This window comes from Camelus bactrianus, chromosome 2 (assembly GCF_048773025.1).
Source record: "Camelus bactrianus isolate YW-2024 breed Bactrian camel chromosome 2, ASM4877302v1, whole genome shotgun sequence".
Taxonomy (NCBI): Eukaryota; Metazoa; Chordata; class Mammalia; order Artiodactyla; family Camelidae; genus Camelus; species Camelus bactrianus.
The window spans coordinates 26,076,998-26,093,536 of NC_133540.1; the positions used below are offsets into that span (position 1 = coordinate 26,076,998).

Consider the following 16,539-nt stretch of genomic DNA (forward strand, 5'->3'; position numbering starts at 1 on the left):
TAAGTACTAGGGATGTAATATACAACATGATGACTGTGTATGGTATATACGAAAGTTGTTACGAGAGGAGATTTTAAGGGTTCTCATCACAAGAGAAAAAAATTTTTTCCATATCTATGCGAATGATGGATATTAACTAAGGTTATTATTATGGTAATCACTTCACAGTATGTGTAAGTCAAGTCATTATGCTGTCTGTATACCTCAAGCTTATACAGTGCTGCATATCAATTATATCTCAATAAAACTGGGGGAGGGGATCTCATCCTATGATGTGAAAAACAAAGCAAAACAACAAAAGAGAGGCTGGTAGGTTGCAGGCAAGTTTTGAAGGACCTTATATACCATATACTGGAAATTGTACTCTAGTCTGTAAGCTATATAAAATTATCAGCATTGAGTGCATGTTCAGATCTTTATTTTTAAAAGACGTCTGGTGATGATGTCTTGCAGGACAGAGAACCAGCATCACACAGACTGGTTAAGCTAAACCACAGCTGTGAGAGGTCTGTTACGGGGAAGAAGCTGTGGGAATTCAAGGAGGGGTCATACTTACTAATTGATTCAGACACAAAATCTATAGGAACAAGGGGAGGAGGTAGTAAATGCTTCTGAAGTTTCCACGTGGGAAAAGCAAGAAGAAGACTCGACAGGGATTGGATTATTTTTTTTTCCTAAGCATTTTGAGTTTAAAGGGCCAGTGCAAGAGCAGAAGTAAAGATACATCTTTGGGAATTAAAAATAATGATCTGGCGCTCAGGAAAGAGATCTTCATTCAAGATTTAGATTTGGGATTCATCCAGGGAAAATGTGTAAGATGGAATTACCTAGGGAGACCATATGAAATGGGAATTTGGGGGATTATCACCATTTGAGGGCCAGACAGAGCAAAAGGAGCCAGCAAAGTAGATTTATGGACTAGAAAGATAGGAGCAGAACCTGGAAAAGGTGGTTTCATGGAAACCAAGGAGAGAGGTTGGACTACATGAAAGGAAAAGCTTTCAGAATGTGTTTGGATTAGAATCTGCAAAAAATATTCCTTATTTTAAGGAGTTTGCAGGGAATGGACTTGTCCCAAATTGTTTTCTAACAAGATAAAGTACACACTATTGTATTTGTAGGTTGATTAATATGAAACTGTAAGGTTAATCGAAAACTCAAGTCAACAGATTGACTTGCATTAACAAAAACATTTTACAGATTAAGTGAGGAAATAAAATGTCCTAGAACAAATATGTACCAGGAACACCACAGGTTCCAGAAATCAAACAACTTCATGGTTATGAATTCCTGTCCTAGGTAGCATCCATAAATTTCAGAGACAGGAATTATAATTTATGATAAAAAGAAGTATCACATGTATAGATTTCAACTCAAATCACAAATTTGCCTTATTTGGCCAGTGTTCCAACAGGGCTTTTGTTCATTTTCCCTTCTGCCATCACCAGAATGCAAGTCCTCCTCAATGCTGTAAACTTCTGTCTGTGAACGAGGGCCAAAATGGTAGCCTTCGAGTGTTCATTTTCAAACATGTGGTAGGATTATTTCCTCTGTTGATTTCTCAATGGATGCCATTGTGACCTAGAATTTCTTTTCATTTCAAACAAGGCTGAGTAAGCATTCTGAGGTTTATAATATTGAGGTCCACAACTGGAGAGAGACCATTGCCTGGTGATGAGGAAGCTCTTGACGATCAAATGTTGGACTGCCAGAATTCATCATTTGTCAGTGATATTTCATTCCCTACTTTCCATTTCTTGTGTGTGGGTTTATTTTTGTTGTTCCGTTTTTTTCTGGGAGATTCACTTAATTATAACCTTCTAAACTTTCTCTATTTTTGTTTTTTAGTTTAACATTTTTGGGATACTATATATATATATTTTTTTAATTTCCAAAAGCTCTTCCTTCATCTTTCAGCTTTTCCACAGCATTGTGTTCTTGTGTTACGCATTATCTTAGAATTGTTTTTACATTGTCTTTTGCACTTTCAACATCTCTGTTTCCTTTGGATCTGTTTCTTCCCTTTGTCTATTTTATGCTCTCTTTTCCATGCTGGAGGCTTTCTGTAAGTAACTAATGATCCTTGGTTCTGAGCAAGGCAACAGTGAAGTCAGAATCTCTCTGTGGGCTTGTGGAACTCACTGACCAGCACACTTGGCTTTCAGATGAGCTAGAGAGGAACTTGACTGCTTTGCAGGATGACATACAAATGACAGTGTATAGAGAGATTTTTTTTTTCCCTTTGGGAGGGGTTTTTATTCTCCAGGGACAGTCTCTTAGTGTTGCTCACCCTGAGTATGAACATCGGACATAGTTTTGCCTGGGATTGAAGAGAAATGGGCAAGGGGACTTGATTGTTCTGTATTTTGAATTTAAAATAATCTTTCTTTTTTTTAACATTTTTTATTGATTTATAATCATTTTACAATATTGTGTCAAATTCCAATGTAGAGCACAATTTTTCAGTTATACATGAACATACATATATTCATTGTCATATTTTTTTCTCTGAGCTACCCGCAAGATCTTGTATATATTTCCCTGTGCTATACAGTATAATCTTGTTTATCTATTCTACAATTTTGAAATCCCTATTTTTAGCCCAGTATCTCACACAGCCCTTTGCCATGTTTTGAGCTTATCCTTGGTTATGTGGGGTCAAATCTGTTTCTCACTCATTCTCTCATTCTTATCTCCCTCCAAATGCAGAATACCTTTTACTCCATAGTTTCTGCTGATCCACTAATCTGTAACTATCCCTCAATCTGCTTGCATTTTCCCGAAATTTGTTGAAACTTCTCACCCATTCCACTCACTAATACCTTCTCCCATTTTCTTTTTAGCCTTAACATATACCTTACATTAAATTCCTTTGCCATCGTTAGAGTAGAATCTCCAGAGGAAGAGGAAATAAAACCTGTGTAGATATAGCCAGAAGTCAGAGCTCTTCCTTTGAGAGGTGTTACGATGTTGGCTGATACTTTTGTTTCTCTTCGAATTTCAGAAGGAACACTTAACTCTTGGGAGACACTTAATATAGTGTTGAGAGAGAGTTTTGAAAATTTTTCTACCACCATCTTCAGTATTAAGGCAGTCAGAAAAGACCCTACCTGGCCGAAGTCTCATTTAAAGTTTAACATGGTAAAAGAAGCGTCCCATCGTTGGGAGATAGAAGTAAGCTCTGAACTAGAATGAGACTGGTTTCATCTGGTCGGTTTCATGCAGAGTCTCTTTTGATTTCCTAATCAGGACAGCAGTCCTGGAACACGGAGCCAGTTGGACTGGCCACAACCAATAGTTATACAAAGACTGCCAAGGAGCCGTCACAGAAAACTTGAAGTCTCATAGAAGTCATGTGTAGAATCTCAGGGGATCTACTTTCATTACTTTTCATTTGTTCTTCAAGCCACTGAGAAACTTTTTACTTGTCCTTTTGTTTTGAAATTGAATCGTATGTCTCTCTCTATCAAAGACTCTCACTTTTTTAACCTGACGTAGGCATTACATAGGACCTCTGAAATCATAACGCTGTGAAAATAAGGGCGGTTAGGGCTGTAGTGGAAAAGCCCACAGAGCCGTAACTTTGATGTCTTGGCTGAGACTTCAGTATGACATTGGGGAGGGCCACGCCGCAGGGGCAGAGAACATTATGAGTTGATTATTTTAGTAAAATTTTTCCATATGTACCTGACTTACGTTCATGCTAACAAAACAAACTGTCCATGGGGAATTATTCCTAGACTCAGGAAATGTGAAATTCAAGTAGTTGTTTTTACTGATGTCCCAGCTTCCAACAGTGCAGAAGGCAGCCTGTGCGCTTTGTGAATGGTAGGTAAGCGGTGATCATTTGCTATTAACCAGAATTCAACCCAACAAAAGGTTAATGCTTATTTTACATCATTTTAAAATTTAAAGTTGGATGATTAAGAACACTTATCAGGTAAGCTAACAACATGTCCACTTCCATGACCTGGTTTCTCAAAAGATAGTATCACCAACTGACTGATACTAATTCCACTGGTGAAATGGAGATCATCTTCTGACTGACAGCTTGCTTTATTAGTCAGCTGTCCTCCTGGAAGTCATCGTGTTTAGAGGGGAGTGCAAAGCTAATGATTACACATTAGGGTGTGATAGACACACAGTAAGAGAGGCATGTTGAAGAGTATCGTATAGAAGAGTGCAAGCTTTCCTGTCAACCAGGACCTGGGCTGGAATCTGGCTCTGGCATCTAATCGATTTATGATCTTGGATAAATTCTGAGAAACCAACACTCAACATATATTTAAAGAAAATCAAATAAGGCTAGACATCTGCCCTCAAAGAACTAATGGGAGAGGCAGACAAATAAATCATTAAGAAGACAGGGTGAAGAAGAGCGTACCAGGTGCTATGCGATGGAGAGAGGGACATGAAGTCAGATGAGAGGCCAGCGAGGGCTTACAGAGATGTGAGGGCGTAGGGACAGGATTCCAGGCAGAAGCCAGGCTGTAGCAGGTCATGCGTGTGTGCTCAAGGCTTAGACTACCCTCTTGTAGACATGAAATGCCAAAGAAAGGTTTTAAATAGGGGAGTCAAATTTTCAAACCGAGATTTTAGATAGAACAGTTGAATGTGGAGGATGAATAGAAATCGGATGAGACTTGCAGTAGGAAGATTGGTGAGTAACAAACACTCCAGTGGAGAAAAGATATAATGAACACACAGCATGCCAGGTAATGATGAGGGGATGGGGCTACAGTGATCAATGCATCCTAGATTGTCTGGGACTGTCCTGCTTTTAAAAAAATAATAAAGTCCCATGTCAGGAAACCTTTCAGTTCCTGTAAAGCAGGATGTCCGATTAGCCCATCTGAGGCTCTGAAGGTAGGAGTGAAGTAGATGGGGACACTGATCCAGGTGATATTCAGGTAATAAAATCTATAAGACTCATAACTAGTTGGGTGTTGTTAAGGTGGTGACAAAGGGAGAAGTTGAAAATGCTAATAAGGTTTCTAAGTTGGTTGCTGGAATAACTGGTTGTACCATCATCCAAGAGAGATTGGATCACTATGTGCAGATCATGGACTTTGAACGTTGCTTTACAGTCCTAGTCAATTACACATCTGTCGTATGTGTATTCTTCATGGCAGTGCCCTTTCTGCAGTTCTGATTCTACAATTTTGATTGACGTGCAGTTTGGATCTGAAAAAAACAATACAAAGCAATCTTTTAGTGGCTCTATGTTTTGTTGGTGCAGTAAAATGGAAATATGTAGCAATATCCAGGCCATGTGTGGCGGGGTGGAGGCAGTCCACTTATCCAAAGAGCAGGTTTTGGTGTTTTACTTTTTAGGTTGTTCTTAGTAGGGAAGGACTGAATTTTACCCTGTGTCTCCCAGAAAGAGTTCGTTCATTTTCAGCACTTCATGACCCCCTGGTGGCTCACTGGATTTGATTCCCTAAATATACCCAAAATAGATCAATTTCAGGCTACCATTTTATAAAATAAGTTTTAAGTGATGCCATTTAGAAAAGCCAGAGGGAGAAATAAAAGTAGCTAGTCAGCTCATTTTTAAATTTTCAACTGGATATCTGATATTCATGTTGTTTTCTTATTCTCTGGATGATGGATAACATTCCTCAATTCTTTTCCAAACCAGCTTGATTGTGCAAGCCACAGATAAAGGGAGACCCAGGCTTTCTGGTACAAGTGTGATTGAGATACAGGTGACTGATACAAATGACAATGCTCCGGAATTTCTCCCCTCTGAAGCAGTGGAAATTGCAGAAAGTAAGTGTGGTGATTCAACATAGTGGTTTTGAGTAACTTGTATATTATTATCTACCATTTTTTTTTCAACCAGGTGCTATGTTAGTTATGAGTTCCGATTCTCAACAACCACAACATAAATAGTTTTTGCCTTCATTTTACAGAATAAAAAATGATGGTCAAAAGTTAAATAGCGAATGTCAAAGGAGTTAAATGTTAAAAGTTGGGATTTGCATACAAATCAGCGGGAGGCCAGTTTCCCAAGGTCAAACCACCACTCCACATAGCTTCTTTTTTGTGTATGGACATTTCTCAAAAGTGAGCTCTACTCCATGAAGAAGCATCTTCTGTTGACTGTGATGATCACCCTGAAGCTCCCCTGCGAGGAAGCGGTGTTCTTGGGCTGATAACTCTGTCAGTCTGTGCAGGACACTAACGACAAGTCATAAGTGGAGGAGCTGGGTGTTCCTTGCACAAAGTTACCATTTTCCTCTAGTATAAACTGAACATCAACAATTGCAGAAAATTTTTACCATGTAAATGGTAGAGGTTGAAAATACAGAATTTTACGTGATATGCTGATTAATCTTAATTGCTTGGGTCTCTGGCTTGTATGAGGACTCAGTAGTCTATGATTTCAAATCTGCCTATGGTCAACAGCTGTACTGTTGGCCAAACCCAACCCAGCTTTTTAGAGTTGAAGTTGCAAACAGTGGCCTCTCTCCTTTCACTCTTAATATCCAACATATTCCTAAAGTGTGCCTAACATTTTGTTATGTTCCATTTCTGAACAAATTATAAACATCCCATCTCACAGAGGGCTGTATTCCAGAAACTTCTCCATAAAAGGATATCTACGAATATTTTAAATATTCTAAAATAGCCTACCAATAAAAAAAAATTGCTCATTTTTGCCTCTCACTTGTTTCATCTGTTTTCATTGGCTTTTACTGAAGGTACTATTCTAAAGCACATGCATTGGAATCAAAATGCAGCAATGTGCCCAGTGTAAATACAGCATAAGGACAAACTGAATAAATCAAAACATGCTAAATGAGGTCAGATGCGGTTGGAATACTCAGACTTGAAAGATGAAAATTAGGACTCTCACACACAGTGGAACTATTCTGAAGGTCTTGGCATCTTCTATGCACCTGCACTGTACCCTAGCAGCTTCAAAACAAAGTCCTTTTCATGGCGGTTTAGGGTCGAGAACACACATGGCATGTGAGACATTTACCGTGTCATCTATTTTGTGAGTTTGTTTTTGGTGAATAACATTAGAGATCTGATTTCATTACTAGTATGATGTATACTTTCTATAGATAATTTTGATAATTTTGAAAGTCAGATTTTTAAGAGAAAGAACCAGTATGTGCCACTCAGAAGAAATTATTTTACAAAAATAAATACAAGGAACTAAATATCTATCTCTAACTTCAGTATCCAAATATTTTTGTTTAAATCTGGCCTACTTCTCAAAATTTTACATTTTGTATTAACGTTTTGAGTCGTAATGTTCCCAACGCACATCCCCCATGAATATATGATTTGGATACAGAAACTAGATAGTGGCTTAGAATGTGTCTTGGTCCTGGAATTGTGTTATAAACAGATGATGAAAAGTGTAATATAAAAATTGAATCTACCCTCCCTCCTCAGTTCCCTACTCAGTGGTAAATTTTCACTTTTATTGGGCTTATAAATTCTTCAGCCTTTTTGTTTGTTCGTCACGAGTCTTGTATGAGAAATCATGCCAAGAAATGGCAAACCATGTTGAACTTAAAATAAAAATGCTTGGATTGAGCTATTAAAGAAAAGTATTTCAAGGGATGAATTTTAATGGGGACTGACATTGGTCCTGACTGTTTCAGATTCTTTGCCTGGTGTAATTGTGACTCGGATATCAGTTCATGATGTAGATTCGAATCCAGCTTTCATCTTTAGTTTCGTCAAAGAGAGTAATCCTGGAACCAAGTTTGCTGTTGATCGGAACACAGGAGTAGTGGTGTTAGTGAAAACGCTGGATTTTGAAGAGGCTACTGAATATGAGCTGCAGGTTCAAATTTCTGACTTGGTGCATCACACCGAGGGGACCCTCATCGTCCATGTGCTGGACATCAATGATAATGCACCAGTGTTTTCTCAAGACTCTTACCAGGTAAAGAGCTTAAAGGGATGCTGAAACCGTAGCCCAAACTAAAAAGACTAGGAAGTGATGTCAACCTACCTCTGTTAACAGGCTGATTTCGACAGACAGTATTCACTGCTTTCCCTGCCTAAGAGGATGCTGAGAGTTTTGTGTTTAATACATGGAGGATAGAAGTACATATGGGATTGACTCTGTCATTCAGTTTCTTAAATATGTATCACATGTCATCATATGAATTTATGTCACCATTTTTCTAGTGCTGAGGGATTGGGATCTAGTTGTTTATAATAACTGGAACTCACCTGATATTTGCAAACCCACAGATAAGACAATCAGGTAGTTTGGATTATCTGCAGTTCATTTGGTAAAATTTTTTCTTTCCTAGGCATGTTTTTCAATATATTGATTAACATTTTGCAGAAAAGAATCATGAAGAAAACTGCAAAGTGGAAATTGTAGATTTTGGAGCATAGTATATGTTTACAGAAGTAAGGACAATTGACCGCATTCAGTTAAGGACTTGAAAATTGGCCCCAGGACTTTTGAATGTGACAAATGCAAGATTGACCTGTAAAGACAGGAGAAAAAACTAACCTCAGTAATGGTCTTCTGTGAAGGCTTGTTAAATTATCCAATGTACACAATTATCCAGTGTACAGTGTAATAATACATTAGTGAACATATTAGTTATTCTCTACCATGCAGAAATAATTCAGAAGGAAATTTTTTTCATAATAAAGATTAAAATTGAATGAAAAATTTTAAATGTTGTTTTCCTGACTTCTGGAACTACTAATACAATCTTCCTACTATGGCAATGCTGTAAGTGAATACACCTAACACAGTCAGGTTCTCTGTATTTTCCGTAAGCAAAATGAATAAAATGGTTTCGTGTTCTGGCCCCGCTCATGAAAAGAGCTACAGCCTTTAAGCACAATGTCCATCTCTCTCCTTTTCCCCCAGGTCACTGTTCCTGAATCAGTGCCTGTGGGGTACCCGGTGCTGACCGTGGCGGCCACAGATGTGGAAAGCAACGAGAACATTTCCTACAGGATCCTTCCCTCTTCTAAGACATTTTCAGTTGATCCTACAAATGGTGAGTTGTTTGGAGTGGCTTTAGTGTTCATAGGTTAGAGCTACAGGCTGGAAACTGGAAGGAATCCTTTCCAAATGTGTCTAAAATAGGACATCCCCCCAACCCACTGGTATCATAGACACCCCCTTCCTATTTCTTTTCACGTCAAATGCTGTGGTAGCAAATCCCTGTTCCATTTCTCTCCTCCAACATCTCAATGGCTGGAAAGCCAAAGGAGTTGATTCAATGCTGGCACATGCGCAGAAGTTCAGGGACCTCAACAGAGTAAACACCAGTCCATCAGGCCAGTGAATTATCCCAGTTCCCAACAAGAATCAAAATGAAGTTGAAGGTGTTCATTTAGAATGGAGAACTTCATGTTACCAGAGTTTGGAAGCTTTTTTTTCCCCAAGCCAAGTATAAGAAGTTCAGTCATGGCATCATATATTCAACAAGGACCCAAAAAACTGAAAAAGGAAAATGATTTGAGCATCTCTCCAAAGTGAAAATCATTGAGGATGTTCTGGTGTACTTGACGCCTTCCAAGGCTCTTTGAATTTTTATCAGAGATGAAGACATTTGCGGTTGTGAAATGGATTCAGGCAGGTAGATGTATCCAGTGTAGAAAGGTTAAGCATCGTATAGAGAAATGTTAACAGGGAGTAGACATTCAAGCTAAGTTTGATAAAGATGAACAACTAGCAAAGCCCTGTCCCTAGCAGAGCACACTCCAGAAAAGAGCAGGGCCTGGGACGTGTCACACTGGGTGTCCCCGTCTCCACCCACCACTGCATCATTTCACGAGTGAGAGCTGATTTAAAAGTTAGCCTCTGGGTGATGGTGTTAACTAGCTTTACTGTGCTGATCATTTTGCATCATACACAAATATCGAATCCTTATGCTGTGCACCTGAAACGAATACAATTTTATGCCAATTATATTCTCAATTTAAAAAAGAACCTCAGGATTACCTAAAGGGAGAATTTAGTCACAGAACACCAGTCTGAGGCCCTCGGAGTGTTGTGACAGGAAGAGGTAGGCAATGTCCCCACACAGCTGGTGGGACTTTTCCTTGCTCTGCATTATCAACAAACTTCACAATAAGACTCGATCAGATTCTTGATTAGAATCTTTTTAAAATATTAAATATTACCCAGTCAGTTTAGTTCATGGTTCACTCTAACTGAAATGTGGCATTTAAATGATAGCATTTTGTATTCTTTCTTAGAGACCATCCTTAAAACACATCTTTACCTTAGAAAAATACCATTACAGACATATACAAATTATATATTTCTATATTTAAAATGATAAATGTATTAAGTATATTTCATCAATAGAGGAAAAATCCACTGGCTGAATTAGCCAAGAGCTTTAGGAAAGACATCTCTAGAATTAAGCAGTAGTTGTAACCTACATGATCATATTGACTACTTTCATTTGACTAGAATGATTGTCATCCAGTGTTTTCAGAATAAATATCTTTATGCCAGAATGTCTCTATACATGTGTCTGTGGGTGATAGATTGAGGTATATATTATTAAATAAGAGTACATTTTCTTTAAAAAGTAATATAAAATTACTTTTATATAAAATACAAAAATAAAATTGAAAAAAATTTGTGGCAAGGTCATCTTCAAGTAGCACACATATGCAATAGAGTGAATATTATTTCTGAATCTTAAGTGTTACAAAAGTATAAATGTAGTAATTTAAATTTTCTATTTGGAGTTACTCTTGGTTGTCACTTTAACACAACTAAACAAATTTTACATATTAGTGAATATTTGCTGACTAAAAGAAACATGAAAATTTTATTTCACCATGTTGAAAATTTATGTCTTGTTTTTCAGGCACAATATTTACCATCAATCCTGTCTTACTTCTGGATAGAAAATCAACCATTCGATTTCTTGTTGAAGCCAGTGACGGCGGAATTCCTGACCTGAGGGCTGTTACCTTAGTGGAGATAGAAATACAAGATAGGAACGATTTTGCCCCTGAGTTTGCAAGAGACTATTATAACCTTAGCTTGAGTGAAGACACCGCAGTTGGAGGCACACTTGTCACCTTTTCAACCATTGACCATGACTGGACCCGTGAAAACATGCACGTTGAATATTCCATCATCAGTGGTAACTCACAGAACAGCTTCCACGTGGAGACAAGTTTCATTCATTCCGAGGGTTCTTACAAGCCAGTTGGTTATCTGGTGTTGCATCACAGCCTGGACAGAGAAGCAGCCGCCAGTCACAAGCTGGTCATTCTGGCGTCTGACCACGGCTGCCCTCCACTGAGCTCCTCAGCCACCGTGTCAATAGAAGTACTCGACGTGGATGATAACCCCCCTACGTTCAGCAGCCTGGAGTATCATGCCCACGTCAAAGAAAGCACCCCTCCAGGGAGTCCCATCACTGTGGTCTCAGCAAATGACCGCGACGTGGCTTCCCACGCAGAAATCACCTACCACCTGCTCTCTGGAAATGAGAAGGGGCATTTTCGCTTGGAAGAAAAAACCGGAGTTCTTTATTTGATTAAACTGCTGGATTATGAAGAAACAGTAAAATTCACTTTAACCGTCCAAGCTTCTAATAAAGAAAAGAAGCATTTTTCTTTTGCAATTGTGTTCATCAGTGTCCTTGATGACAATGACCATGCACCTCAGTTTATGTTCCCCAGCTTAAACTGTGTCATTCCTGAAAATCGGCCTGTCTTCTCCACCATCTGTTCTGTAAACGCTTTGGATTTTGACACAGGTCCTTATGGAGAACTGACCTATTCTATTGTATCACCCTGCTCTGTCCCTCCCGAGGTGCCTCACGACCGTGATCTCTTCCTCATTGACCCTTTAACAGGGGATATTCATGCTAAGCAAGACCTTGACTATGAAAATGACCAAAAATACTGCCTCACAGTTCAGGCAAAAGACAAGGGGGACTCCACAGCCTCCATAATGGTTTGGGTGGATATTGAAGGAATAGATGAGTTTGAACCCATTTTCACTCAGGATCAATATTTTTTCAACCTCCCCGAAAAGAATAACGTAAGGCAGTTGATTGGCAGAGTGGAAGCATCAGATGGAGACGCTGGTATCGACGGAGTTATTCTTTACTCCCTCGAAACCCCATCTCCTTTCTTTTCAATAAATAAAACTACTGGAAATATTTATTTGAGTCGAGCCCTTCCCCTAATAAAAAGTCAAGTCAGCAAAGAAGACACCATTGAAATGAAAATAATTGCTCGTAGCCCCAAACCAGACTCCAAGTTTGCATCGTGTACTGTTTTTGTGAATGTGTCTTTCTCCTTGGAAGGAAAACACTCAGCAGGATCCGCTATCAGCTTTTCCATCAGTCTCATAGTCTCCTTTTTAGCGTTTCTGTTACTCATCTTCATTCTCCTCGTGCTGATTTTAAGACATAAACCAAAAGATGCAGTAAACAATTATGAAGAAAAGAAAACATCGTCATCCTTGGATATCCATTTGAGACCAGCCGGGGAAGCCACTGTGCTCCAGCCCTTCCAGGACACTAATGAGTACGGGAATGAGGTGGTGCCCGTGGACTCCATGCCTGAATGGTTGAGTTTAATAAGAATCATGGAGAAGGACATTGCAGATCTGTACAGGCACTCAAACTCCAGTGGCCACTGTTCTGTGGAAGGAGAAACTGCAGAAGATAAGGAAATCCAGAGGATCAACGATCACCCTTACAGAAAGGACTCTGACTCAGCTCTGAGTGATCGGGAGTCCAGGGTGCCAGATTCAGGAATCCCAAGGGACTCAGACCAGCTCTCCTGTTTGTCTGGAGAAACTGATGTGGTGGTCACCACTGAAATAGCAGATGCCAACCATCCATTTGAGGAAGGAGACCAAGGAGAAGGCTGTGGTGCAACCTATGTTCAAAATAATGTGTTACTCCCGCCGCTAAAGAAGAGAGAGGGAAAAGAAGGCATCCTGGCTGACATCAGAAAAGAGGTCACCTTTATTTCGGGTGATCAGGAAGTGGGATGTGCAGCTCCTTCAGCCCAGAGAAACTCTGATCATGATGTCAAAAGCAGCTATCACTGGGATTGTCTCCTCAGCTGGGAACCCAAGTTCCAACCTCTTGCCTCAGTATTTAATGATATTGCAAAACTAAAGGATGAGCATTTACATATGCCTGACATTCCAAAAGAGAAATCTTTTGTTTTTCCACCACCTTTGATAACAGCAGTAGCCCAGCCTGGGATTAAAGCAGTGCCACCAAGAATGCCAACCATAACCCTGGGTCAGGTACTTCAGAAATACCCACACTCCCCCATTCACTACCATCACAATTCTCTGCCGGAAGCCATGACTCCCAGTTTTTCTCCATCCCTTTCCCTACTGACTGCGCAGACCCCCGTCATGACTCCACTGCTGTCGGATGGAGGGTTATTAGGAACACAGCTGAGGGGTACCCGCCATGAACTTAAAGCAGCAGATGAAGTTCAAATATAAAACAACTGTGATGTCAAGCTCCTGCTCTCCCTTGGTCGTGAATGATTGGACGAAACATTCCCAAGCAAGTTTCTCGAGATTGAGTTCATTTATGTACGAGTGAGTGGTATAATTTAGTCTGGGTTTTTAGAACCCCCTCGTTTAAGTTCATCAAATTTATTCCAGCCTTAATGAGAAGTTACCCTGGCTTTTAACCTTTATGTTTTGCTCTCAGGACTCAAGACTGTATATATATATATTAAATAGCGTGTATTCTGCCATACCTGATTTTCTGTATGGTTACATTGCCAAAGGACGCGATGAACTTGACTGATTGCCAAAATGTTTACAGGAAAACAAATGGAAGTAAAGTACACTGCATTCTGGCCACATGACAGTTGATTGATTATACCACTATTTATAAGACAAATTGGTGAAGACTGAATAATGAGTGTAGGACAGAAAGTAACAGAGAGGGGAAATTTGGAAGGATAAACAAATTTTTAAATGAAGCAGTTTTCTGCAGAGCTGATATATTAGAGACGCAGGTCTCCACTTTGCCCCAGGTACCAAACTTGTGGAGTTTGGCCATAACCCGAATTTAATATGCTGTCTTTTGGAAATCTGATGAGAAATTAAGAATGAAATTGGTCATGTGCCAAATACAAAAATTATTCCTGATTAACCAGAAATGCATGTCTTAATAGAGGGCAAGTATTGATAAAAGCAATAGATGGATGGTTGGCTGCCACCTAAGACATGTTTCCTTGGCCTTCTTTAGAAATAGAATGATTTTTTTCAAAGCTCTGTCTTGTAACATGGTATGGGTACAGACATTAAACTCTGAAGATTAATTTGTATATGTATATCTTCATTTAATTTTCCTCCAGATACAGTAACTTTTGGTGAGAAATAATTTATCCACTCTGTGTCAGTTACATAGTTTTGCATAGATAAAATTATGTTATTAGCTAATGATGAATTTCATAGAGTAATTTAGCAATATATTTCGAAATGAAGATTTTTTTATATAAATATTTCTACTATAAAAATTAAGAATGGAGGTCAGAAGTCTTTCTTCCCTTTATTCATACTGATATTTAGTTTTAACTGTCATTAGGTGGAGCAGTTTGGTGACCTGGTTAAAATAATTCTGTTTTGTACAGCTACTGTTTCAGAAACGTAGTGCTGTTGTGTGATGCTCATGGATTATGCAATCTCCTTCTGTCTGGTGAGCCCGAGAATCCATCCAAGATTCTTATCGCTTCCAGGAAAGAACACACCCTGCTGATGATGGTCCAGAAATCATCCAGGGTAGGCAACATGGTCAGGCTTTGGATAAGAGCTTAGGATTCTACTGTCAAATCCAGAGGGCATGAGGTGCAGTTTTCTTAGTGGTTAGTGTGGGATTCAGCTATAGAAATATTTCCATTGTGTGTGCGTGTGTGTGTTTGTGTGTGTGTGTGTGTGTGTGTTTCAGTAAGCTTCATCTGTAAAATTATGTAAGATAATTGATTTCTCTTGACTGGAAAACACTGTAGGAAGCAGGGAGATAAATAATCCTAAGACTTCCTATGCTGATTTTATCAATTGTATATTAGAAATTGTATGAAACATGAAGGTTTTTAGACAAGCCTGGAATCCTAGGGCAAGTCATTTAGGCATGGAATACTTAAATGTTAAAGGTTGGATGCATGTCTACTTTTCTTCATAGCATCCAGGGAGGAAGATTTCATGGTTTTTCTTAGAAAATAATAATAATTACTATTTCAGCATTCCAATATTTATACTCTCTTTGATTTCCTTCAGAAGATTACTTTGAGCATATGAAGAAATGCTGTACTGATTTTCTTTCCTAAGTATACGTGGAAATTTGGTTTTACAACAGAACTATTTCTAGGAACTGAGAAAATGTTGTTGTTTTTAACTAACCAGGTTCTTCATTTACTTATGCTTAAAAAGTTGACTGTCTAACTCTTCCTTAAGTTATTTGCCTGTGATTTTATTACTCATTCTGGACAGGATTCTGCATTTCTTCTGGACAGTTAATAAAAGCAGAAGACATGAAGTATTTAGAACTATTCCTTACCAGCATCTAGTGGATTTTTAATTGATGACTTTATTAATCCTGTAACAAATGCCACACCACCACCAAATGACTGTTACAATGGGGTTGAGAGTGAAAATGTGAACATGCTGGTTAAGTGTTTGCAATAAATCATATGTCAGCCCTTTCAACTAGAGAGCTTTTTTCCTACGTAAACAATATAATTTGCAGTTTTCCTTCAAGTTGAATATTAACTTGCCTCATGTGTTCTGTGTTACTCTGCTGATCTACACACCGGCTTTAGCACTCTGGAGGGGGTACAGAACTTGTTAGTGGAAAATCGTATTAAGCCCCAAATTCATAAGCTATAAAATAAGACAGTTGTCTCTTGTGGAATTTTGGCTGCCTGAAATTCTGGACTTTCTTGTTGGCAGCCTTAAAATACTGGTGTAAATCAGGACCAAATGGATATCAAAATTCCATGTCCTAGTAGTAATCATTGAACTGGCTTCCAAAACAGATTCCTGGGCAAAGAAAGGGGAAAATGCTGCATCTTTAGGGATTTGATCATTTAACTGTTCTTTAAAAATACTAAAATGCACTGAAAACTATTGGCTGCCGCCACGTGTGCACACTTGGCCCACGTTAGATGTCCAGTGAGACAGGACCTGTGTTTCTCAGAGTCTTTACCCTCAGTTTCAGAGCACCCCCTTGCTGTGTTTTCCAGAAGTTGTGATGATGAAAATGAATTGATAATTTAAAAATTATTTCCACCCAAGCATCTGCTTTGTTACTTTTGGTTTGGTTTTTGGGGTGTTTTTTTTTTTGCCATTTTACATGTACCTTAATTTTTACAATAAACAAGACAAAACTAAAAGGATCTAAGATACTAACCCACTTCAAAGCAATGAAGGATGGGGCGTGAACATGGTTAGTGGATTCTCCAATGATGTTACGGACAATCTCATTGAGTTTATTTCAGTTGAGCTCCAAAGTGTAGAGTCATCTGTTCAGTCATTGCTGGAGAGAGTTTTTATGGATAATCATGCTGTCCAAG

The 16,539-nt window shown here is 38.8% G+C and overlaps 1 protein-coding gene across 1 annotated transcript in view; it reads left to right on the plus strand.

Annotated features, from left to right (window-relative positions):
• The window catches only part of DCHS2 (dachsous cadherin-related 2), a 227,994-nt gene extending 212,321 nt beyond the window's left edge, over positions 1 to 15,673 (plus strand). Inside the window, exons 19-22 of the mRNA XM_074375400.1 lie at positions 5,642 to 5,772; positions 7,626 to 7,912; positions 8,867 to 8,999; positions 10,833 to 15,673. Of these exons, the coding sequence (XP_074231501.1) occupies positions 5,642 to 5,772; positions 7,626 to 7,912; positions 8,867 to 8,999; positions 10,833 to 13,456 (3,175 nt within the window). The 3' untranslated portion in view covers positions 13,457 to 15,673. The remainder of the gene's footprint in view (positions 1 to 5,641; positions 5,773 to 7,625; positions 7,913 to 8,866; positions 9,000 to 10,832) is intronic.
• The last annotated feature ends 866 nt before the right edge of the window (positions 15,674 to 16,539 follow it).